General features: G+C 55.0%; 1 protein-coding gene across 1 annotated transcript in view; it reads left to right on the plus strand.

Moving 5' to 3' along the window:
• Positions 1-503: 503 nt before the first annotated feature.
• The window catches only part of LOC125626877 (alpha-2-macroglobulin-like protein 1), a 46,207-nt gene continuing 21,581 nt past the window's right edge, over positions 504-25,129 (plus strand). The window contains exons 1-15 of the mRNA XM_048830403.2: positions 504-574; positions 1,603-1,792; positions 2,237-2,399; positions 2,864-2,916; positions 3,959-3,979; positions 4,795-4,948; positions 6,825-6,909; positions 7,180-7,303; positions 8,414-8,528; positions 9,473-9,582; positions 20,278-20,442; positions 20,980-21,210; positions 22,711-22,774; positions 22,920-23,065; positions 24,295-24,444. Coding sequence (XP_048686360.2) covers positions 504-574; positions 1,603-1,792; positions 2,237-2,399; positions 2,864-2,916; positions 3,959-3,979; positions 4,795-4,948; positions 6,825-6,909; positions 7,180-7,303; positions 8,414-8,528; positions 9,473-9,582; positions 20,278-20,442; positions 20,980-21,210; positions 22,711-22,774; positions 22,920-23,065; positions 24,295-24,444 — 1,842 coding nt within the window. The remainder of the gene's footprint in view (positions 575-1,602; positions 1,793-2,236; positions 2,400-2,863; positions 2,917-3,958; positions 3,980-4,794; positions 4,949-6,824; positions 6,910-7,179; positions 7,304-8,413; positions 8,529-9,472; positions 9,583-20,277; positions 20,443-20,979; positions 21,211-22,710; positions 22,775-22,919; positions 23,066-24,294; positions 24,445-25,129) is intronic.

A 25,129-nucleotide genomic window follows, 5' to 3' on the forward strand; every position in this document is an offset into this window, starting at 1 on the left:
CAATGCAAGGGGCCTCCTGGCCCACCTGAACCTTGGGGGGAGGGATAGCTCAGTGGTTTGAGCATGGGCCTACTAAACCCAGGGTTGTGAGTTCAATCCTTGAGGGGGGCCATTTAGGGATCTAGGGCAAAAAAAAAAAAAAAATTGGGGATTGGTCCTGCTTTGAGCAGGGGGTTGGACTAGATGATCTCCTGAGGTCCCTTCCAACCCTGATATTCTATGATTCTATGATCCTCTAACTCAAGTTGCAACAACCTGTCAGAGCCTCAAATCCGGCAGCTGGCGGTGGTGAGTAAATAGTGTCCTGGCTGCGTCCCCCAGCCCGAGACCTGACACGACCCTTGTTTACCCTGGATCAAAGTGAAATTCTGGCTCCAGAGTCTATATCGGAGCAGAGCAGGCTGGTCTCCAGCACAGAGCCGGGGAGAGAGGGAGGAAGAAGGACCCAGAGGCGGGTGACGTGTGTGTCCCCTTGCGCCTGCCCGTCTGCCTGCACCCCAGGAATGGGGGCCCCAGTAACCCCGGCCTGCCTGCTGCTCCTTCTGCACCTCACAGCTGGGACGTCTGCAGAGCCGTAAGCCCTGTCTGTCTGCGTGGTGGGTGGTGCGGGGTAGATTAGAAGCAGCCAAGGGCACTGATGAGGGGGCTGTTCGATCCGAAACTGATGGGACAGTTTTGTTCTTCCCTGGGAATTCAGACCCCGATGCTGGGTCCCTCCTGGGACCCCTGGTCCTGCGCCTCCCAGCGCCGGGGGAGGTTGGCTCTGGTTAAGACAGAGTCTTGGGGTGCAGGAGAGCTGGGTTCAGTGCCCGGCTCTGCTACAGACGCCCTGTGCGCCCCCAGCCAGACCCCAACCCTCTGAGCCTCAGCTAGGCTCTGTACCATGAGGTGATAATCCTCTGTGGCTGCCTGCTCTGTCAGCCTGTCACCTCCTCAGGCCACAGCCTGTCTCTGCCTGCGGGTCTGTCCAGCCCCAGTGCAGGGGGCCAGGCTGGGATGGGTCTCTAGGCCTCAGTGAAATAGAACAGTAATTACTGACGAACGCAGTGTGTTAAACGAACGTCTCAGCCAGAACCTGGGAGTGCCCCGAAAGTGCAAACGCCAAAGGGTCCCTGTGAGAGCGGGCGGAGGCCCCGGAGTGCAGAGTGGTCTGGGGTGGCGTTGTGTCTAAGCCGGTTACTGGCTGCAAAGGGCTCAGGTGCTCAGTCCAGCCCCAGAGTAATCAGTCCCCCCCTGCCCCCCGCCCCACTCCGGCCAGCCCCGGCCGTGCACAGGGGTCTCTGCTCACTCTCAGCACCACTAGCCGCCCCCTTCTGGGGAGACCGAGCAGCCGAGAGGACGGGGATGGACGGGAACTGAGCCCCTCTCTGTGCCCCTGAGGCCCCTCCAGCTCCGCGGGAGGCAGGCTGGGGCAGGGGATGCAGCGGGGGGCCTTGCCCTGCCCCTGCCCTGTGGTTAGAGAAACGAACCAGCCTCCAGCCCCGTCGACCCAGGCCTGTCCCCAGCAGGAGGGACACTCGGGAATCGGGAGTCACCCCCGGCCCTGGGGGAGGCTCTGGGCTGTCCCCTCCCGCACTGCCCATGGTGCTTTCCCCTCCCCAGGCGCTATGTGGTGGTGAGCCCAGCCGTGCTCTACCACCCGCACACGGGGACGGTGTCCGTTCATCTCAGCGACCTCAACGAGACCGTCCGGGTGAGCGTCCGGCTGGAGAGGGGGGATGGGCCCAGCGCTATCCCCCTGCTGGAGAGAGAGGTCCAGGAGCCCCGTCTGCACGAGAACGTGCGCTTCCAGGTGAGCCCCCGCCCGCAGCCATGGGCACGGCCCCGGGCACTGGCCATGGGCACGGAGCCCGTCAGCCCCGGGTCTGCAGCCCCCGCCCAGCCTCAGGGCCCGGGCACAGCAGGGCTCGGGGACTGGCCCTGGGCACGGAGCTGGTCACTCACTGGGCAGCTGTAGCCGCAGAACTCGAGACCATCCCTCAGCAGCGACAGGCAGGAGGGAGCGGGGATGGGGTGGGGGGGACAGAGCGCGCCCTGGCTTCCAACTCCATCGAGCGCCCAGGTTCATGCTCCCTCCCGTTCAGGGCCCCAGGCTGGGGAGGGGGTTCCTGTGTTTTGGGGGGCTGGAACAGGGACTCCCAAACACCACTGCCCCCCTGCCCACGCGATAGCGGGTCTGCACCACGACCGGCCCGTTACCAGCCGCTGTGGCCTTGCTGGGGTTCCCCGTGTGCAGGTGCCAGCCCCATCCGGGGGGCGGCAGGACGCGGTGGAGCTGCACGTCTCGATCCGGGGAGACGCCCTGCACTTCTCTGAGCGGAAGAAAGTGCTGCTGCAGGCACTGGAGCCCGGGGCCTTGGTGCAGACGGACAAGGCCGTCTACAAGCCGGGACAGACAGGTGAGAGGGCAGGAGCTGCTGGAGGGAGAGTCCTGGGGCCCCAGCCCCTTGGGACGGACTCCTGGGCCCTGGGGTCGGGCTGGGGGCCTCGCGAGGGACACGGGTCTCTCACTTCTAGGCCTGTCTGCACCCGGTCCCAGGGGGCGAGAGGCCCAAAGCCTGAGGCCTGTTTGGGGGCCTGTATGGAACCAAGTGGGGGTCTCAGCCCGTCCTTGGTGATGGCACAGACGCGGCAGGGGCACCGATCGGCCCCCGGCAGCCTCCAGCCGCGCAGGGCAGGGCCGTGGTCATTGGCAGAGGGCAGCGTGGGGAAGCTGGCGCTGCACTGCCCGGGCTGTGCCCATTCTGCGGGTTCACAGAGGCCGTCAGTGCCCGGGCGTCCGGCTGGCACCTTCCCCAGCTGGGAATTCACTCAGACAAACCAAGCCGGGGCTGATCCCACCTCTGCCTCTGCTCCTTTCCAGTGAAGTTTCGAATCGTCAGTTTGGACAAAGACTTCATTCCCAGTCCCAGGAAGGTGAGAGCGGGGGGCAGGGGCCGGGGGGCAGGGTAACAGGGCCCTGGTGCACTGAACATCTTAGGTATGTTTACACCAGGCAGGCCATTCATCCAGTTTGAAATCAGACAGTCCTCTTCCGGGGTGGTTTGCCCCGTCCAGTACATGGTTATGTCTGGTATTGGATGGCGGGCGCCCTTTGGAAGAGCGCACTGCTCCGCCCCTGCTGGCGTGAACTCACACCCACCGAGTGTGGGAGGTCACGCCAGCGGGGAGGGCCCTCGCCATTCCTGGAAACACCGGGATCTCCGGTATCCTGGGAACGCCTCAGCCGCCACCCCGGTCTTCATTGCTGCTGGGGGCGAGTCTCCCAGGGCAGGTTAACAGACTTGCAATAGCAGGGCTTGTGCTGGCCGGCTGAAAACAGCAGTGTGGACCCGCCCCTTGGGGCCTAGTGCCTTGGGCAGTCGCCTCTGTTGTTTGCAGTCTCTTTACTACGCAGAGAGGGGTGATTGCACATGGCATGGAGCCTGAATGAGGGCACTGGCCACCCCCTGGCTTTAGTGAAGTCTGTGATTGGCTGTGGATGCCAGGCCCCCACCCCCAGGATGACAGTCATTAGCACCTTTCAGCCTAACCGCGCTGGGCACTCTGAGTGAGGTGGCAGAATCAGGCCCAGTGTGGAAATGCAGATTGACAGCTCCCCTCCCAGCCATCTCGCCCAGCCACTGGCTGCAACACAGACCCCCGGCCCTTCGACTGCCCCTTGGCAGAGACCCCAGCCTCTCGCCCTGCTCCTCCACGCACAGACCAGCCACCCATTGCCCTGCATCCGCCACTGCAGGGAGGGGAGGTGCGAGGCGCCAGCCTCATGGTCCCAGTGTGGGCAGGGCTGTGGGCTCCCCTTCCGGTCCCTGCTCTCTCGGTCACCCCGCTGCTGTCTGCATGATCCCCCCTGGCCTCAGAGACACCCCGGCCCTGGGGAGGTCACAGGCAGAGCCCTGGGCAGGGGGGGTGTTTCCTGTCCCTCTAACCAGCCATCTCCTGTCTGTTTGCTTTGCAGCTGCCCCTGGTGACTCTGCAGGTCAGTCTGTGCCTCTCCAGCCTCCTCCTCTTCCTGTCTGGCTCATCTGAGGGCACCCAGGGGTGTTCAGTCATGGGGATCCCAGAGGAGTCTGGGCTGTGACCACAGTGTCCAGCAATCCAGCTCTAGACCCCTCTGCCCCGCTGTGGGGGTGCAAAGCGTCCCAGAGCACAGGGTGTTTCTGGGCTGGACCACATGGGGGGCAGGGAGGGGACATTTGTGCCATCGCGTTACGTCCTCCCCACCCCACCATTGCAGCCTCTGGGGCTGCCTGTCCGGGAGGCAGGTGGGTTTGGGCCTGGCTGGGATCCCTGCCTGAGCCGCTCACCCCGAATGTTCCCAGCCCCCGAACTCCGGGTCAGGTGGTGACTTGATCAGGCCAGTGGGGAACTCAGTGGGGAGGTCCCGTGGGAGACTGAATGGGGGAAGGGCAGGGGAGAAGGAGGGTCTCTGGGAGCTGCAGGGGCAGCGGGGAGGGGTGGAGGCTTGTGGGGGGTGGGGGACAGGGAACATACCCACAGAGGCCTAGCACAGAGATGGAAATGGTCCCTACGGCGTGTTCCCTGGGCTTCATCCAGGCTGGAGATGGGGCATTCCTTGAGACCCACAGGTGGTGCCCTCGGGTCAGGGCTGAGGGACGCTGGCAGGGCCCCCTTGCCCAGCGGCTGCCCGGAGGTGTCTGCTCCAGGCTAAGGAGTAGGATTTGAGCCCCCAGCCATCGATCCAGCCCTGTCGGCAGCACGAGGCACTCGGGGGCTGCCGGGGATGAGCCGTGTGTGGGGGCAGCTGCTGAGCAGGGCATGTCCGTGTGCCAGGATCCCAGCGGGAACCGCATCGCCCAGTGGCGAGATGTAACTCCGCAGCAGGGCATCGTGGATCTGTCCCTCCCGCTGTCTGCAGAGCCGGCCCTGGGGACGTATGCCATCCAGGCGCAGGGGACGAGGCACTCGTTCAGCGTGGAGGAATACGGTGAGCAGTGGAGCCCAGAGCAGCGACCAAGGCCGCGGGTCTGGCATGTGGGGGTGGAGGGGGATTCATGAGTCTCCCTGGGGCGAGGTATCCGTGGGTCCCTATCAGAGGGTCCCTGGGAGCTCAGAGCCCTGGGACTGGCCCAGGCAGCTCCAAGCTCTCCTGGGCCTCAGCCACGCCTTGCCCAATCCTCTCGCAACAGGACACTGAGCAAGGGGAATTCAGCCTCCCTGCCCTGCCCAGGCCCTGCCCCACCCCACTCTGCTCTAGGGCCTCTGGGGAGGCCTCAGGTCAGCGCCGCTGGGGAGATACAGAGCTGGGGATTTCAGTATGGCCAGCCCCAGACACGCCAACATCATCAGTCAGAACCATGACTGTTTCCTGTTTTTGGTCTGACTTTGGATTTCTGCAACTCCCCCCGGCCCCCACCTCCCTGCAGTGTCTGTGGGAGGTGGATGGGGGCAGTTACCGTGTCACCAATGTTATCGAGGGATCTGATCCTGGCTCCTGCTGCTGGAGCTCCCTGGCTGCCGGATGGGATGGAGCTTCCAGCTTCTCATCAACCCCGCAGCATCTAACTCTATCCCCCCAGCCCCACCTCAGCACCCATCTACATCTGCCCTGTGCCCCCAACCCCACCTCTGCCCAGCCCCAGCCGAGCACCCACCCACATTTGCCCTGTGCCCCCAGCCCCACCTATACCCAGCCCCAGCCCAGCACCCACCCACATCAACCCTGTGCCCCCCAATGCCATAAGGGGCTCTTCACACATACACACCCTACGCAGAGTGGGTGTTGCTGGGAGAGGGAGGGAAATGTCTGCGGCCCCCTCTTCATCCCCGCCCCCGCCAAAATCTCCTCTGGCTCCTGCGGGGGAGGGGGAGAGAAGAGCTCTGATGTCTCCCTTGAAATAGCTGCCACCCACCCCCACCCTCGCCCCAGACACCTGCCCCTGACCCCCCCAACTGCCTCCCACCCCCACTCTCCCACACACCCTTCCTGAGCCCCCCAACTGCCTCCTACTCCACCCTCACCTTAGATACCCTGCCCCTGATCCTCCACAATACTTCCCTCCTTCCCCTACTGGCCAATCCCCCATCCCCTGAGGAGGAGGGAAAAATGCGGCACCCCACAAACACACTCCCTCCTTCACTGGCCCATGCCAGCGCTGCACATTCACCCAGCCCCGATACACGCTCCCCTCCTGGGGCTTCTGGGCCTTGGAGCCGCCCAGCCAGCTCCTATCAGTGCCCCAGGACGGCCCAGACCCTGAGGGACAAAGTGCCATGGAGCAGCCCCCCGGCTCCTCTGGGCTGAGCCCCGGTGTGAATTTGGCCCTGTCTATCCAGGCTGCCTGGTGGTGCCTGGCAGGGGGCGAGGTCCCAGCCGAACACCAGCTCCTGGAGGGGAACAGCCGGGACCTCATCAGCCAGAAGAAACACCCCCGTCCACTGGGCCCCCATGGTCTCAGCCCCACGTGGACCCTGGCGCGTCCCCGCTCTCAGCCCCACGTGGACCCTGGCGCGTCCCCGCTCTCAGCCCCGCACGGACCCTGGCGCGTCCTCGCTCTCAGCCCCCCGTGGTCTCTGGCCCAAACGCCAGCTGCCAAGCCCATGTCATTCCTGGCACTGCCCCTGCCCTTTGGGAACCAGGCCGGGGCAACAGAGGCTGTTTTTCAGCTTTATTGTCAAGAGGGGTTGAAAAGAGTCCTGCCGGCTGAGGCTCCTGCTGAAGCCTCTTCCCAGCCCTGCTCCATTTCCGGGCCCTTCCCCTTCCCAGCCCTGTCAGCAGGTTGGTTGGGGGCTGCAAGACCCGGGTAGAAGCTCCAAGGCCGGGGCTGCGGGTCAGTTTCACCCCGTCCCTCTTTGCCCCTCAGTGCTGCCCAAGTTCGAAGTGATCCTCGAGCTGCCCCCCGTGGTGACGGTGCTGGATGAGACGATCCTGCTGCGAGTGTGTGGCCGGTGAGTCTGAAAGCAGCGCTGCCGGGCCGATAAAGGGGGGGCTGGTCCCGCCCTGGGCCTGACTCTGTCCCCACCGCCCCCAGGCCAGGATCAGACCTGCCCCTTCCCTGCCTGCGCCCCGCTCTGCCCCATGCTCATGGCCAGGCAGGGCACCTTGGGGCTTTCCCTCCCACCCACATGACCAGCCCCACCCCAGCAGGGAGCCCCCCATGGCAGGGGCATTGGCCTCCTCCCCTCCCACTTACCCTCTCCTTCCCCTCTGCTAAACAGATACAGCTACGGGAAGCCCGTCCTGGGGAGGGTCCAGGCCAGCCTGTGTTGGGAGAAACAACCATCATATCCGTGGTACCGTTTCTATCTGGGGCTAACTGAGTGCATGAAGCTCACTGGCCAGGTGAGTGCGACTCCGGATGGGGGGAGGGGAGGTACATGGCATGCTGCTGGAGGAGACTCCTCTCCATGTTTTTCTTACACTGGCCAGAGGGGGCGCTGTGATCTGCCTTGATGATGTTGGTGACATTGTAAAGCTGATGTCAGTGCAGGCGAATCAGGCCCTGGATCCGTCAGGGTCCCTGTCTGGCAGGTCGGGGGGTGGGGACGGCCGCTGTGCAGCAGACAGACTTATGGCCCAGACTTATGCGCCCCCCCGCCCCCATCCCCTTCACCATAATATCTCAGTGCCTCACTGACCCTCCTAGCCCCGGGAGGCAGGGCAGGCTCCTGTCCCCATTGTACAGATGGGGAACTGAGGCACGGAGATGCTCGGCGTCCGTCTGCGCAGGAAAAACCCTGCGGCAGTGTCTCTGAGCACAGCTCTGCTGCCTGGGGCTTGTGCCGCAGGGCTAAAGTAACAGTGTAGATGCTCGGCTGCAGCCTGGGCTCCGAGACCCTCCCCCCTCCCGGGGCTAGAGCCTGGACCCAAACGTCGACCTGCTGGTTTTAGCCCCGCAGCTGGGCTCTGAGACTTGGTGCCGCAGGATGTTTCTGCTGGAGCCGTACTCAGAGGGACTTGCAGGCAGTCTGTGGCAGAGCAGGGACTTGCCCCCCGGTCTCTCCAGACCTAGGCCAGTGTCCCAGGTTACGGGACCTCCCTTCCTCATCAGCAGCTCTCGTTAGGCGGGGGCACTGTAAAGACACAGATCTCCCCGAATGCTCTCAGTCCTGTGGGGTTGGGGGACCAATTGGAATTATCCAGCGTTAACACGACGATGGGGGACAAGCACCAGGGGATGGTCACAAGTGACCAGGGCCTCTGTTTTACATCTCATCCATCCACAGCAGCTCCAGCTGCACAGCGCCCCCTAGCGCCGCGCTGGGATACCGGTGTCAGGGCCGACTCCAAGGTGTGAGCGCCCCCTGCTGCTGACTTCAGCACCCAGGTTTTCTTTGAGTGTCTCCCATCCAAGCGCTCACCAGGCCAAGCCCGATTAGAGACCTGCTGAGCTGACACCTGCAGGGCCTGCTGCAGAGCTGCTGCTAATGGGCCGTGATTCTCTCCCTCCAGACTGAGAGCAACGGCTGCTTTTCCAGAGAGGTGGGGACGGCTCCCTTCAACCTGACCCACTCTGGCTACAAGAGGAGCCTCCAGGCCAAGGCCTCTCTCATGGAGGAGGGGACAGGTGGGACTGAAATCAAGCACACATGCACGCCCCCAGGCAGCCCCCAGCAGTAAACACCCAGAGACAGAGGGGTCTCACTTGCATATGTGGTAATGTCGTTTGTACCCCAGCTGCTTTAGAGATGGGCCCAGGAGGTAGCGTTTGCGGGTTGGATCTGGGGTTCTGGTTCAGCCCATCTCTGGATTGATCCCTCATGAGGAGTTTAAACCTGGGTACATTCATGCAAAGACTAAACAGCCTCCCGCGAGAGGCCTCTGGCTTTGGACTGAGCTGGCAGAGTGGAGTGAAGGCCCAGCCTGTGTCGCTGGGTCCTGAGTCACGGCCTCAGTGACATTCGCGCTTAGCGTTCAAAACTGCAAGTGCTAATTGCTTATTAATGACCCCAGATAACTCCATATTTAACCCAGAAGAATCCTGATTTCCAGAGCGGTTGACACCCATTTGGCTGAAAACTGTAACTGTGGGGTGGCTATAGCGTTACCCTTGGGTGCTGACATCAGCGATGGCGAAGTGGCTGGAGGAGAGCGGCTCCAGAATGGCAACGGGTCACTGGGCACTTCTGAAGACGGCCCTTTCTGGGGGCAGGCACTGTGCCGAGAGGCCTGTGTGCGGGGTCAGCTCTGGGGCCGTTCAGTTAAGAGCTCTCTGCTGGGGAAAGGGCCGCAGCGCAGGAGAGCCTGCTGGCAAATGTCAAGTGGCTGGTTTGGGATTAAGCCCCATGGGAAGGTGGATCTAAATTTTCTAGTTTCCAGATTCCCCAGAAAAATCCTTCTCTGACCCCCGCCAAACTTCCCAAATTCTCCATCAAGATCACACCCTCCAGTCGATAGCGAGAGGGGGTAGAACGGCTGCACGTATTGTTATGGAGATTAATCTGGGACGTAGCCTGAATTCTGGTGTTGCTCCCGGCACCTTCGTCCTATCGTCCCTCCCTCTCCTGCTAGGGGTGGAGCTCAACGCGACCAAGCACTGCGATATCGTGTCTGAAATCGCTACGGTGACCTTTGAGGACGCTGACGCTACCTACAAGGCTGGAATCCCCTACACTGGCAAGGTAACAGGAGTACCAGTGTGACAGAGTGGAATATGTCTGAACCAAACTGTAACCTCCATTTACACTGACTGTTTGCCAGATGTACTGCACTTCTGGTGCACATGCTCCCCATGCACTGGAGATCAGAATGCTTTAGCTGTGCTCTCCATGTCCTCAAGCCCCCTCTTACCGAGGGCACAATGGGGGTTAAGCAACCAGTCAACCCTCAGTTCCTTCTCAGGGCCTCTGGCTGTGAGACAGAGCCAGCAGCAGTGTCCGGTCTCCTGCTCCACTGAAGTTTTTCTCTTTACGTTTTGTAAATAGCAATTTTTGATAGTTAATAATTTTTACTGGAGATAGTGGCTTAGTTAGTTTAGCTGAACTCTCCAGTTTTAGGGAGGATTTGAGTCTTAGATGCCCTCTCCTCGGAGCAAAGAATGTCGGCCATACTTACAGGGCGGGGGAGTCTAGCCTGGGAAGCAGGGACTCTGAAAAAGATGTGGGGGTCGTGGTGGATAATCAGCTGACCATGAGCTCCCAGTGCAACGCTGTGGCCAAAAGAGCTAATGCGATTCTGGGATGGATAAACGGGGGACTCTCGAGTAGGATACTCTGTATTTGGCAGGGGTGCAACTGATCCTGGAACATTGTGTCCAGTTCCGGTGCCCACAATTCAACAAGGATATTGATAAATTGAAAAGGGTTCGGAGAAGAGCCCCAGGAATGGTTAAAGGATTAGACAAGATGCCTTACAGTGAGAGACAAAGAGCTCAATATATTTAGCTTAAGAGAGAGAAGGTTAAAGGGTGACTTGACTGCAATTTGTAAATATCGGGGAACATATATCCAATCTAGCAGAGAAAGGTCGAACACAATCCAGTGGCTGGAAGTTGAAGCTTGACAAATTCAAACTGGAAATATGGTGTAAATTTTTTATAGTGAGGGTAATTAACCAACAATTTACTGTGGTTCTTGATGGATTCTCCATCCCTGACCATTAGTAAATGAAGACGGGATGTTGTTCTAACAGATCGGCTCTGGGAATTATTTTGGGGCAGTTCTCTGGCCTGTGCTATGCAGGAGGTCAGACTGGATGATCACAATGGTCCCTTCTGGCCTTGGAGTCTATGAATCCTGGTACCGGGGGGTAGGGCTGTGAGGTGAGCAATTGCTGTCTTCTTCAAGTACAGGGGGGTTTAGTCCCCAGGATTTAAATTACGTTCCTCATGTGGGTCTGCCATGCCTGGAACGAGGGACACTGTAATGTGTGTCTGTATTGTTTGGATACACAGACACACATTAGAGAGCAGTGCAGGGACTTCAGAGCCCTCCCAAAATGGGCTGTGAAATCCAGGGAGACTAGACTGAAAGTATTTCTCATGCAGAAGTCTAGGAGGCCAGGCTCAGTCCCTAAAGAGATGCAGGATTCTCCTTGGACCAATTCATCCTTGAGTAAAAAGTACCCTAGCAGCCATCTCTTCCACCTCTAAGGCTGTGCCTGCCCCGGTTAGCGACCTCAAGTGTGATGGACACCATCCTGCCAAGGAGCATGGGAGTAGCTCTCCTCCCCAGGTGCCTGCTAAGTCACCTCTTTCTTTGTCACTTAAGAAGGGCAGCTCGAGACCAATCCCTGGTCCCTCTGGCGCCCAAAGAGAAGGAGTCCTGAGTCCTTGGTTCCACTGCTGTCTCATCCCTTGAAGCCCAGAGATGATTTCTCTTGGGGGTGGCCGCTCAGCACCACTGCTTCCGGCACAGTCATTGCTGCTGTGGGTGCAGTCGGCACCACTGTTTTCCGCACCGACCCATCGCCACCAGAGCTCTCGCCTTCGTTGCGCCAGGTGCCACTCTCCTCAGCACCTCTGCTACCCGCACCTGTGGCCCGGACGTCCCATTTCCTGCACTCAGCATCCATCGCACGGGTCCTTCAGCGCTGCTGCTGGCAGTGCTGAATCTCGTTTCGCGTCCCGCACTGACAGGCACAGCACCAGGTGATTGGACCATTTCTGAACTCCCAGACGCCCCTTTTTGGCTCCCTGGGGAGCAATAGGGGAGATTTTAAAGGCCCCAGTCAGAAAAGCCACGTCTAGCTGGCCTAGTGGCTGGGGGGAAGCAGTAGACGCGATATATCCTGTTTGTAGTAAGGCTTTTGACATCCTCGTAAGCAAAGTAGGGAAATGTGGTCTACATTGGGGTTCGCAACCTTTTTCTTTCTGAGCCTCCCCCTAAACATGTTGTAAAAACTCCACAGCCCCCCTCTGCCACAACAACTGGTTTTCTGCATATAAAAGTCAGGGCCGGTGTGAAGGGATAGGAAGCAGGACAATTGCCCCACGCGGTGGGGTTTCAGCCCTCTGCCCTGGGCCGCAGCATGTCTAACACTGGCCCTGTTTGTTGGACCCCCTGAAACCTGCTCACAGCCCCCCAGGAGCCCCTGTCCCCCTGGTTGAAAATCACTGGTCTAAATGAAATTACTGCAAGGTTGATGCACAACTGGTTGAAACCCCCATACTCAAGGGGTAGTTCTCAATAGTTTGCTCCAGTCTGGGAAGACGTGTCCAGTGTGGTCCCACGGGATCAGTCCTGGGTCCGGTACTACTCAGTATTTTCATTAAAGACTTGGATAATGGAATAGAGAGTGCGCTTATAAAATATGTGGATGACCCCAAGCAGGGAGGGGTTGCGAGCACTTTGGAGGACAGGATTAGAATTCATAATGACTCTGACAAATTAGTGAATTGGTCTGAAATCAACAAGATGAAATTAGTTAAAGACTAGTGTGAGGTACTATGCTTAGGAAAACAAAAAGGAGTCCGGTGGCACCTTAAAGACTAACAGATTTATTTGGGCATAAGCTTTCATGAGTAAAAACCCCACTTCTTCAGATGCATGGAGTGAAAATGACGGATGCAGGCATTATTATACAGACACATGAAGAGAAGGGAGTTACCTCACAAGTGGAGAACCAGTGTTGACAGGGCCAGTTCAGTCAGGGTGGATGTGGTCCACTCCCAATAATTGATGAGGAGATGTCAATACTAAGAGAGGGGAAGTTGCTTTTGTTGTGAGCCAGCCACTCCCAGTCCCTATTCAAGCCCAAATTAATGGTGTTAAATTTGCAAATGAATTGTAGTTCTGCAGTTTCTCTTTGAAGTCTGTTTTTGAAGTTTTTTGTTGAAGTATGTCTACTTTTAAACCTGTTATAGAATGTCCACGGAGATTGAAGTGTTCTCCTACTGGCTTTTGTTTTGTGTCCATTTATTCTTTTACGTAGAGACTGTCTGGTTTGACCAATGTACATGGCAGAGGGGCATTGCTGGCATGTGATGGCATATATAACATTAGTAGATGTGCAGGTGAATGAGTCCTTGATGATGTGGCTTGTGTGGTTGGGTCCTGTGATGGTATCGCTAGAGTAGATATAGGGACAGAGAAGGCAAGGGGGTTTGTTACAGGGATTGGTTCCTGGGTTAGTGTTTCTGTGGTGTGGGGTGTAGTTGCTGGTGAAAGTTTGCTTCAGGTTATGGGGCTGTCTGTAAGTGAGGACTGGCCTGCCTCCCAAGGTCTGTGAGAGTGAGGGATCGTTTTCCAGAATAGGTTGTAGATCGTTGATGATGTGCTGGAGAGGTTTTAGCTGGGGGCTGTATGTGATGGCCAGGGGTGTTCTGTTATTTTCCTTGTTGGGCCTGTCCTGTAGTACGTGACTTCTGGATACCTGTCTCGCTCTGTCAATCTGTTTCCTCACTTCCCCAGGTGGGTATTGTAGTTTTAAGAATGCTTGATAGAGATCTTGTAGGTGTTTGTCTCTGTCTGAGGGGTTGCAGCAAATGCGGTTGTATCTTAGGGCTTGGCTGTAGACAATGGATCGTATGATGTGTCCTGGATGGAAGCTGGAGGCAAGTATAGCGATCAGTAGGTTTCCGGTATAGGGTGGTGTTTATGTTACCATTGCTTATTTGCACTGTAGTGTCCAGGAAGTGGATCCCTTGTGTGGACTGGTCCAGTCTGATGTTGATGGTGGGATGGAAATTGTTGAAATCCAGGTGGAATTCTTCAAGGGCCTCCTTCCCGTGGATCCATATGATAAAGATGTCACTTAGGAAGGAGAAGTCAAATGAACAACTACAAAATGGTGAACACCTGGCCAGGTGATAGTGCTGCTGGAAAGGGTCTGGGAGTAATAGCCCCCAGTCCTCTGAGCATCCCCTATAGTGTCCGGCCCTTTCTCCACTGGGCACTCACAGAATTACCAGGCCTGCTGCTCCCAAAGGACTAGTGCACCACAGCTTACTAGTTATGTCTTAGATCTCAGCTCCCAAGGGAGGCATGCAGGGTGCAGGCACAACCAGTGGACACTGGTGGCTAATGCATTCAGATCTCCAGTGCATAGGGCATATGCACACCAGAAGTGGAGCACATATAGACACCACATCTTGAAAAACTCTAGTTACTAACGGGTAAGTACCTTCACACTGTATGATGTGTTGTGCACATGCCTAAATTTACCCAAGGCAGATTATCATATTGCATTCCCGACAGGTGCCCAGCCTAGAAAAGGTGTGTGACACTTTGTTGAAGGACTATCATGGAGAAGATCTCAAGATGGCAATCTACTGCCATCAGTATTGATTGTCTCTCAACTACCGGCCCAGCCCCAGAAAACAATGTTATTTCTACACAAGGGCCTGCAGGTGGGGTGAGCACGTCTGGGGGAGGGGGAAGGAGTTTTCCAGCTGAGCACACAGCAGAAAGGTCCAGAGAGGCTATACTTAAGAAGGGGCGCTGCTCTGTTCAGCTGTGCTGACCATCACCACATGGCAGAAGGACTGGCTGGAGACCGACAAGGCAGGAGGGATTCTGCCCAGCCTCAACTGTTGACAAATCCCAGAGTCAGAGGCAGGATGAAATCAGACTAGACAAGGGTGCTCATCAGGACGTTTGTTCTTTGGCAAAGATCTGTAACTCTTGAGCTATCTCAGTGACTGTGGTTCATAAATTCCTTTGTTAACCCCGAGTTCCTTGCTTGCCTACCACATTGTCTGTAAGGGGTTAATCTTAAAGCCCAGCATGGCCATAGCCCAGATGGGACTCAGAGGCAATGTGTGTAAACAAAGCAAGGGGGCTGAGAGATGTAAGGTCAGGCTTGACAAAGTCCTGGCTGGGATGATTTAATTGGGGATTGGTCCTGCTTTGAGCAGGGGGTTGGACTAGATGACCTCCTGAGGTCCCTTCCAACCCTGATATTCTATGATTCTATGATCTGAGGCCCTGGTTTCAGGCCTGGGGGCAGCTGGACTGCAGAATCCCACATCCCAAGGGAGGGCTCAGTCAAGGGGTCAGACAACCTGTTACCCCTCAGTGCTCACCCCAGCACCCCCAGCTATTCCAGTCCTGCTCCAACTTCTTCCCAGATCTGCTAATGCCCCTCAGTCCTCACCCCCAACACCCCATCCCAGCCCTGGGCTTTCCCAGTGCGTCTCAGTGTTGGATTGTCCCTTTCTGCCGCCATCCAGCTCTTTAGCCCCTAGTGGGCAACACCAGGGACTTCCCTACACCCCCCCTGAATTTCCCCAACGCCCCCCCGCCCCAGTTTTGTGAACTAGTTACATGCAGTGTTGCCAATTTAGTGATTGTTTGGAAATTTGAATTGCAATTGAAACATTAATACACACTTTAAAAGCATATACAGTGCATGATAAAATACGTGCATCTGAAAAACTATAATGGATTTGAAAAGTATAAACATAGACTAGCTTCCTTGTCCAGCTGTTGTTTTTTTATGACAATGTCAGTGCATTCATTTCGGCGATGTTGGCCAACCTAATAATTTCAAATTATGATTTGTAAGCAAAGTCTAAATGAGCTTTCCTTGACAGCTAGTGATGAGCTGGGGGCTGGGAGGGGAAAAGGCTTCAGGACCAGATTGTATTTACATTCACACCTAATCTACCTAGGTATCCAGCAAACAGAGCGGTGTTGCCCAAGTGATAGATTTTGGCTGGGCTTGGGTTACAAATCACTTGAATGGGAGGGGGGGGGATGAAATGTTGTTGTTCTTATTGTCGGAGTAAAGGGCAGTAGAACTGTCCTGAGCCTCTGCTGACTGAGGGCATCGAGAGAGGGGGTGGGGACAGGTGTTTTGCTTGATGGTCTGCCTGAGTCACAAGTACTAGTTGACCTGCCCCTCTCCACTGTTTAAAGACAGAGCTGATTAGGCTCCATAGAGAGTCTTTTGTTCTGTTAAGTGATCACTACAGCTGAAATCACTGAGAATCAGGTCTACGTGCTCAGACCTGCGGTGGGGACAGTGTTTCTGTGGAAGAGACGGCCCAGCCTGCACTCGCAGCGAGGTTCCCCCTCTGAGAGCTCGGCTGAAATCACTGAGAGCCGGTGGAACCTCAAGAGACCGACTCGCAGAGGTCACAGAGGCAGGTGGCAGCAGAAGGTGACGGCGCAGGGCCATTGGCAACAGAGCGGTGGAGTGAACGGTGGCGCGATGAACAACAGTGGCCAGAGCGAATAGTGAGCAGCTGGAGGAACAAGCAAGGTGCCTTCTTGCCCCCCACCTGGGAGGTGAACTCACGTGAAAGCACCTCTGAACTCTGAGTCTCCACTGACCAAGGACAGCACTGGTGAGTGGGGTGCGGTGGAGGGGAAAGTGAGGGGCACGTTAAATAAACATTTGTTTGTTGGGCTATATTTTAGTGACTTTGCTCCAGAATGCCAGATTTGTGACAGGGAATGGAAACTTACATAAATCTGTTTCCTAGTAGACCAAGATTTTTAAAACGCATTATTGTTTTCTCACATTGTTGCTATCTTGAGAGGCCATTATGTTGGGGAGTTTCTGTACTAAGCATTTTTATTATTATAATTAATTTTTACATAAGAACGGCCATACTGGGTCAGACCAATGGTCCATATAGGCCAGTATCCTGTCTTCCGACAGTGGTCAAGGCCAGGTGCCCCAGAGGGAATGAACAGAACAGGTAATCATCAAGTGATCCATTCCCTGTTGCCCACTCTCAGCTTCTGGCAAAGATGCTAGGGACACTCAGAGCATGGTGTTGCATCCCTCCCCATTCTGGCTAATAGCCACTGATGGACCTATTCTCCAGAATTTATCTAGTTCTTTTTTTAATCCTCTTATAGTTTTGGTCTTCACAGCATCCTCTGGCAAAGAGTTTCATGGGTTGACTTTATCTTGTGTGAAGAAGTACTTCCTTTTGTTTTTTTTTAAACCTGCTGCCTATTAATGCAATTGGGTGACTGCTAGTTCTTGTGTTATGTGAAGGATTAAATAACATTTCCTTATTCACTTTCTTCACACCAGTCAAGATTTTCTAGACCTCTATCATATCCCCCCTTAGTCGTCTCTTTTCTAAGCTGAAAATTCCTAGTCATTTTAATCTCTCCTCCTGTTTCATCCCCTAATCATTTTAGTTGCCCATCTCTGTACCTTTTCCAATTCCAATATATCCTTTTTGGGATGGGGTGACCAGATCTGCACACAGTATTCAAGGTGTGCGCGTACCATGGATTTATATAGAGGCAATATGATATTTTCTGTCTTATTATCTATCCCTTTCTTAATGATTCCCAACATTCTGTTTGCTGTGTTGACTGCCGCTGCACATTGAGTGGATGTTTTCAGAGAACTATCCACAATGACTCCAACATCTCTTTCTTGAGTGTTAACAGCTAATTTAGACCCCATCATTTTATATGTACAACTGGGATTGTGTTTTCCAATGTGCATTACTTTGAAGTTATCAACAGTGAATTTCATCTGCCATTTTGTTGCCCAGTCACCCAGTTTTTTGAGATCCTTTTGTAGCTCTTCGCAGTCTGCTTTGGACTTAACGATCTTGAATAGTTTTGTATCATCTGCAAATTTTGCCACCTCACTGTTTACCCATTTTTCCAGATCATTTATGAATATGTTGAACCGTAATGGTCCCCGTACCGACCCCTCAGGGATACCACTATTTATCTCTCTCCATTCTGAAAATGGATAATTTATTCCTACCCTTTGTTTCCCATCTTTTAACCAGTTGCTGAACCATGAGAGGACTTCCCTCTTATCCCATGATGGTTTACTTTTCAAAAGTCAATTTAAATTAAATATTTTTTTAAAAGAAATTATATTTGCTTTAGAAATCTAGAACTGTTACGTGTTTTGGTGTATTTTGCATTATCCTTATGTGAAATTTGCATTATCCTAACAAAACATTTAATTTATTCATATCTCTTTTATATGTTGCAGGTCAAAGTGAAAATGAAAAGGCAAAAAATAATGCAACAATTTTTCCACTCAAAGGCCTCAAAAAAAAAGGTGAAGAACACATCAAGAACCAAGAATATATCAACATGTCATCTGAAGGTTCAAGTGGTGTATCTACATCCGACCAGCCCGAAGCACAAATACAGCTACGTACTGAAGAAACAGTGTCTCCAAAACCTAAAGGCAGTTCCCGATGTTTGTCAGTCAAATTGTTCCCATTTATTGAAGTTACAAAAGATGGCTACTGGTGCACCTCTTGCAAAGAAGCTTACGAAGAAGGAAAGCTTCCCAATGCTACAGTTGGTAAAAGTGGAGGAGCTGGGCTTGTCAGACCGATCAGCAAAGCCAATGCTGACAAACGACACGAAAAGGTTGCAAAACACCAGGTCTCTGGAGTGCATCAACATGCAGAAAGCCTTATAAGCCCCCTTTCAAAGCCAATTTTAGAAGTACTTAATGAGGCTGTTAAGAATGCTGGAGATACAACACAGTTCAAGCGAACACACATGGCCGCGGCATCCTACTTTCTATTTAAGCAAGAGATACCACACACTACAAACTGGAGGCCAATGTTAAGTGCATTGTTACTTGTTCATCCTGAAGTTGAACACTGGTTCCGAACAAGACCAGCAAATGCTCACTATCTTTCTGCAAGAAACTCAACTGACTGGCTAGAAGCATGCGGTGCAACAGTGAAAGACTCAACAGTTGAAAAAGTGAAGAACTCTCTCATCACATTCAAAAAATTTGCATACATGGCTGACGAATGCACCGATGCAAATGGTCATCAAGTATTAAGTCATTGTGTACGTTATCTTGATGTCAGTGGTAGGCCAGTAGATGCATTTCTAGATGTTCAAGTTATAGAAGACACATCGGCTGCATGTGTGACAACCCACAACTTAGAAGAGTTAAATGCTTGTCAATTGGACCCCAAAGAGATGGCTGCTTGTGCATTTGATGGAGCTGCAAACTTCTCTGGAAGACATGGGGGAGTACAAGCTTTGCTTAGAGAAAAGTGTAACCTTAATCTCTCCTAAACACACTGCAGAGGCCATCTACTCCAAATAGCGCTAGTACGAGCTGAAGACTCTTCAAAAGACATTTAAAAAGCTAAAAATTTAATGTCTTCATAATATTCTTTTTTCAGCAAGAGTCCAAAAAGACTGAATATCTTGGAAAATATAGAAGATACACTGGGACTGAAGTTCAAATTAGTCCAACTTAGGAAAACTCACTGGCTTTCTCATGAGCGATCCTTGGCTGTTGTCTTAAAACTACTCCAGCCGTTAGTACTGTCTTTGGAAAGTATCTACCAAGATGGGGTGGATCCATCAATGACGCTGGTGGATTACTTTTGCTACTACGTTCATAGAAGTCTATTGCGATTCTCTCTCTTGTAAGTCTACTGTTGAAACTACTTGGGTCTTTGAACAATGCCATCCAGGCATCTGCTACAACAGTAGTAGATCTTTGTCCAGCAATAGAAGCTACATTTGGATCAATCAGAGAGCTATCCATTGAAAACGTACTGGAAGAAGCAAAGACGTCAGTCCAGAAGTTGACTAATGAAGGCATTTATATTGAATCCTTAAGTTAAGAGGACAAGAAGTGTTTGTTAAGACAATCAAAAAAGTACATAGACTTGATTCTTAAAAATCTACAACAGCGACTTCTAGATTCTACTCAACCCCTATGTAGCTTTTACAGATCCCTGTCCTATAAAACACCGACAGTTGAGTGGAGTGAGGCACTGCCGGCAATGGGGCTGCCATGCGCTCAGGACAGAATAGAGAATTTGAACACACAGTGGAATATCGTATGACGAATGAATGAAGATTTGACTTCAACTTCCTTTTTATCATAACTAGTGGCTCGACCCTATCTTTGTGCTATGTTTCCTGGGATGAAAGAAGTAGAAATTCATCTCTTGCTACTCCCAGTCACAACAGCTACAGTTGAGCGTTCTTTTGCCTTGTTGAATAGAATTTTGTGTTTTGAAAGAAGTCACCTTGTGCCTGATCATGTGAATGATCTAATGAGCATATCAGTTGAAGGAATGGAAGTACCAGCCACACGAGAAACCACCAAAGAGGAACGCATTGCATTCAAGAAGTTCGTTAACAGAGTTGTGCAAAATTATAACAAGAAACCAAGAAGGATGTAGATGTAGAGCTTCATAGAAGGCTTGAGTGGCCAACTTTAATTTAATCTAATAAAATGGTCATGAAACATTTTCCCGTTTTTACTATGGTGCCATACAGCCCACCTTCATCCTCACGGTCTCACCCCTCATTGGCCCTGACACTCCCCCCCTGCCCAGTAAATTCGAACACCCCTCCCAATTTCAATTCCTGGGGAAAACACTGTGGCAACACTCTCCCAGGAGTTTGCTCCCTTGAATGGTGCATCTCCCCCTTTCTCTCCTGGCTCAGATGCTTCTGAAGGCAGCAGATGGCTCTGCGCTGAAGAATGAGAAGCTGCAGCTCTTTGTTAGCTATGGAGATAAGAATAAGGCCCAGACCTTCCTGACGGACGAGTCTGGCAGAGCCTCCTTCAAGCTGGACACCTCTGGCTGGACCGGGAGCGTCACTCTGAAGGTAAGGGACGGGCCTCCGAGCCCCAGTGTGGCCCCTGCACTCCAGCCTCTGTTAATGTGTCTGTGATGTTTATTAGGGTAGTGCCTAAGGAGCAGCCAGGATCTGGGCCCCATGGTGCTGGCCGCTGCACACACTCAGCGTAGCAAACGGCCCTGCCCGAAGAGCCTGCAGGCTGAATAGCCAGGCCAGACGGTGGGTGGAGGAAGGCGCAGAATCCACCAGCAGAGTCATCAATGGGGTGACACAAACGGCATCTTAGTGCCACCACTTGTCTTCTCATTCATATTTGGGGTGGGGTTTAGTTAGGAAGGTCGCCCCCTTCGGGCAGCTCAGCTCAGGAGCTGCCCCATTGCCACTGTTGGGCTGCCCCATTCGAACCACTGGGGTTTTCCAGGTCACTCTTACGGACGCAGGGTGAGAGGCCATGGGGGTGAGCTCAGTCAGCAGCATCAGAGCCTGGCCTGTCCCGGCTGCATTCCTGTCCTGTGCTGGGTACTCAGCACCCCGGCGATCCCCATCTCTCTCTCTGTCCCCCAGGGGCACTTCAAGCAGGTGAACGACAGCGCTGAGGATGACACAGTCTCTCCCATTTACCCGGATACCCATCGTTACCTGGAGCCCTTCTACTCCAAGAGCCAGAGTTTCCTGAAGATCCGCTCGCTGGGTGGGGTGCTGCCCTGCGACCAGGCCCAGCAGCTCCAGGTGGATTACATCATTGCTAGAGAGGCCCTGAGGAACGTGTCCAGGAGCCTGGATTTCATCTTCCTGGTGAGCCCCATCCTGGGAGACTAAAGCGTGTGTGTGTGTGTGTGAGCACGTGTGTGTGAGCATGAGCTGTGGAGTCAGTGCTGTGACCCCACAGCAGAGCAGTGGGGAATGGAACGGTTCCTTTGAATTACAAGGGCTGGCCTAGATCAGGACGAGACTTTTCCCCTTTCCCCACTAGGGGCTCTGGTTCCAATCTGGCCCCAAAGTGGGGGCTGGCTGGCCTGGGGGGGCTGGGGAATGGGATACCTGCCTGAATGTTCTTTCTTGCACCCCCACCTCTGCTGGCTCAGTCCGTGGGGAGGAGAGGCTGCACCCTCCCCTGACTCCAGCCTGCGTGGCCATCCCCACTTCGGGGCATTTGTCAGCCCCCTGTATAGCATCAGCTCGTGACCCACTGTGCCTGGGGTAGCCCTCACTGGAAATGCCAAGGTCAGGGCAGGCTGCAAACAGAAGAGCAGATTCTCTGAAAACTGGTGGGTCACACTGAAGTTGGACTCACCAACCAGTCGCAAACTGCTCCTGATTCCCCACACTGGTTGTCAAGAAGCTAAAAAAGAAATCACACAGCCCCCTTTACTGCATTCCAGTTCTCTGGCTTCCAATCAGCGCCAAGGTCCAGTACAGTGAGAAGTCATTTAAAACCTCTACTCACTATACAAAATGTTCTTCTGACCCCAAAGCGTGAGCCACGTCACCAAGTCAATGTTAGTTTGGATCTTACCCAAATACCACGCTGGCAGCCAATCCTTTAGTGTCTGAAATGAAAGGTTTCTTATAAGGAAAAAGGAAAGAAGAAGAGGGGAGTTGTTAAATGGTAAAGCAATCACACTCAGAGACTTCAAAGTCCATATATCAGGTTCTGAGCAGTATTGGTGAGTTTGCTGGCTTGAAAGTCCCTCTGGAACTGATCCACAGCTTGGATGGGTCGTTCAGTCTTTTGTTCAGAGCTTCGTTTGTGGAAAAGTGACTCCAGAGGTAAGAAGCAAAAAAGGAGACAAAATGGAGACAATGCAGCTGCCCTTTATGGTCCTTTTGCCTTTGCCATTCCTTTGTCCCAAACACAAGCTGCACAGCACATGGCATGGAAAAGCCTTAGAGTTCTCTGTCCACCAGCCTGCCCTACAGGCCTTGCTGACTCATAAGGTGTGTCCCCTAGTTCCTTTCAATGGGTTCACTGTAGGGCTGATGACCCATGATGTGCCATCAAACAGGCTAGGCAGTGCTGATGCCAGTCTGTGTGGGGGTGTCACCCAGAACCACAGCAAGAGTTTTGAAACACAGATGTACCATACAGGCCTAGAACACAGTACAAAGGTGATACAAACATATAAACAAGATCATCATGCTTGGCAAATCATACCATTTACACAGACACCTCACATGGCATATCTGGTCAGATTCCCTGCAATTTTATAATGTTGGTATCAATCATACCATAAAGTGTCTCCCAGATTCCACACAGCATCACAAGCTCAGTGACTCCCATCTCCTCCTCCGTAGGTCGTGGCCAAGGGAGCCATCACCAGGATCCTCCACAAGGGGCTGGACCTCAGGGAGGGGGCTGGTAAGTGGCAGGGGAGGGGTCACTGCAGGGAGGCCCCTGCTCCCAGGAGCAACTGGGGATTGAGCCCCTGAGCAGGGGCCAGGCTGGGGGAGGGGGCTCTGCCTGCTGGGCCTGACTTTCCCTGGGTGTTTCCCACCATCCCTAGGGCTGAAGGGCTCCTTCTCTGTGGAGCTGCCCATTGGTGCTGAGCTGGCGCCCGCTGCCAAGGTGCTGGGTTACACGGTGCTGCCCAATGGAGAGATGGCTGCCGATGGCACCCTGCTGCGCATGGCCAAGTGCCTCCCGAACAAGGTGAGCCTGGGGCTCGGGGCGGAGGAGCCTCTGGGGTGGGGAAATCCCTCCCTGCCCCATAACAGGAGCCCTGAGCAGGGGCATCGCTGGGTGCCCTCGGCCCCCCCTTTCCCCGGCCTTACAGCAGCGCCAGGCTCTTAGTGATTGTGCCGGCTCCGGTGAATTGATCACGAGCCATTTCATCCCCGTCTGCAGGCGCAACAGGAAATGCTCCTGCCCCCACACAACGTAGGAGCAGGTGCCTACACTCTCTCCCCACCCCCATTCCACTCGCCCTGGCCCCAGCAAGTACCTGCTTCCCCAAACCCTTCCTGCCTCCCCCAGCCCACCCTGCTTCCCCCACGGACTCAGCCTCTCACTCCGGGCCCAGCAGGTACCTGCTGCCTGCCTGCCCCACTTCTCGCCCTCCCTATACCCAGCTCCCCAGAGCTCCTGCTTCTCCTGTCCCTCCCGCCCCACTGACCAGGTCCAGGCAGGTACCTGTGACCCAGACCCTCCCCGTCCCACTCTGGGCTTCCCGGCAGGGACCTGCTGCCCTGAGCCTCCCCACTCCCCAGTCTGCCCAGCCACATGCTCCCCCAACCCCGCAGAACTTCTGCCGCCTCAATCCTACCCACTGCCCATCCTCCAAACTGCGCTGCCCCTGCTCACCCTTGGAGATTCCTGGGGTGGGGGGGCAGGATATGATGGTCTGATCCCCCTTCCTCTCTGGAGTCTTGTGGGGGTCACCAGCTGGCTATATTTCTTTAGAGGGCTTCTAAAGACTGGGGCACAAGTGTCAACAGACCCCCTTGCCCCCGGCAGTGCTGTGCGTGTCCAGACACACTGGGAGGGGCAGGAGAGTGGAGAAGCCAAAGGACAGACAGCAGCCCAGGGCTTCGTCCTTGTCAAGAATCTCAGGACTTTTAGGGGTCTGACGCATGAGTTTTATCTGGGGGGGCTGGCGATCCCATCGTATCCCTACCCTCCTGCACCTCCTATCCCGCTACCCCCGGGGTGTCTATGAATAACTGCAGCTCCATGCGCCATCCCACAGGGGCGCTGAATGAGCCTGGACTCTCTCAATCCTCGCGCCCCCGAGCACCGACTCCCAAAGCCCCAGCCCTTCAGCCAGTGGGGTCTGGGGCCAGAGTGAAACTTGGTGCCTGCCCCTCCCCTGCCCTGGCCTGTCTCCTCCTGGCCCTGGGGGTCTGTCTCCCCCTCCCCTCTGACACGCTGTGCCTCCCCAGGTGAAGCTGGCCTTCTCGCAGGACCGGGCCCTGCCGGGCTCAGAGCTCCAGCTGCGGGTGCAGGCTGCCCCCGGGTCCCTGTGCGCCGTCCGCGCCGTGGATCAGAGCGTGCTGCTCATGAAGCCCAAGGCCGAGCTCAGCGTCGACACCGTGAGTCCAGAGCAGCTCAGCCGCTCGCCCGGCCACCTCCCGCTCGAGTCCTCCCCCCATGCAGGGAGGGGCGATGCACGGCTGCTGGGGGACCTCGAGGCCCCCTCTCCCCGTCTGAGGGCTGCTCCCATGGCACTTGACAGCCCCTAACTCTGGGGGTCCCCGTTTGCCTTGCCTGTTCTCCCATCAGCCCCTGCAGTGCCCCGCTCCCGGCACCCCCCCCCCCCCAAGCTCTGGCTGGGAATATGGAGCTCGGAGCTGAGATAATGGCCGGGGTAACCGGAGCTCGCTCTCCAGGGCAGAGCTGGTCCCCAGGGGCAGGGGCAGGAGAATTCCCTGCCCCCCATGTACAGCAGGGGTCAGCTGGCCAGGTGCATTGTGGGAGTTGTCCCTGCCCGGGTGATGATTCGGAATCGCACGTGGCCCATCGCTGGCGCCTGCCATCCAGGGGCTCACGGGCTCTGCACATGGCGAGTGGAGCCTCCCAAGTCCCGTGGGGCAGCAGAAGCTGGAACTCGTGACTCAGCCCCTGGCTCATCCTGTCCCTGCGAGCCATGTTCCCAGGGCCAGCCCCCAGCGAGGCCCCTCTGTGATCCGGACAGAGAGGGGGAGGAGCACTAAAAGCCATTCACTGCCCCACGGAGAGAAGGGGCACGTGACCTGCCTCCCCCAGGTTCTCCCAGGG

Source organism: Caretta caretta, chromosome 27 (assembly GCF_965140235.1).
Source record: "Caretta caretta isolate rCarCar2 chromosome 27, rCarCar1.hap1, whole genome shotgun sequence".
Lineage (NCBI taxonomy): Eukaryota > Metazoa > Chordata > Testudines > Cheloniidae > Caretta > Caretta caretta.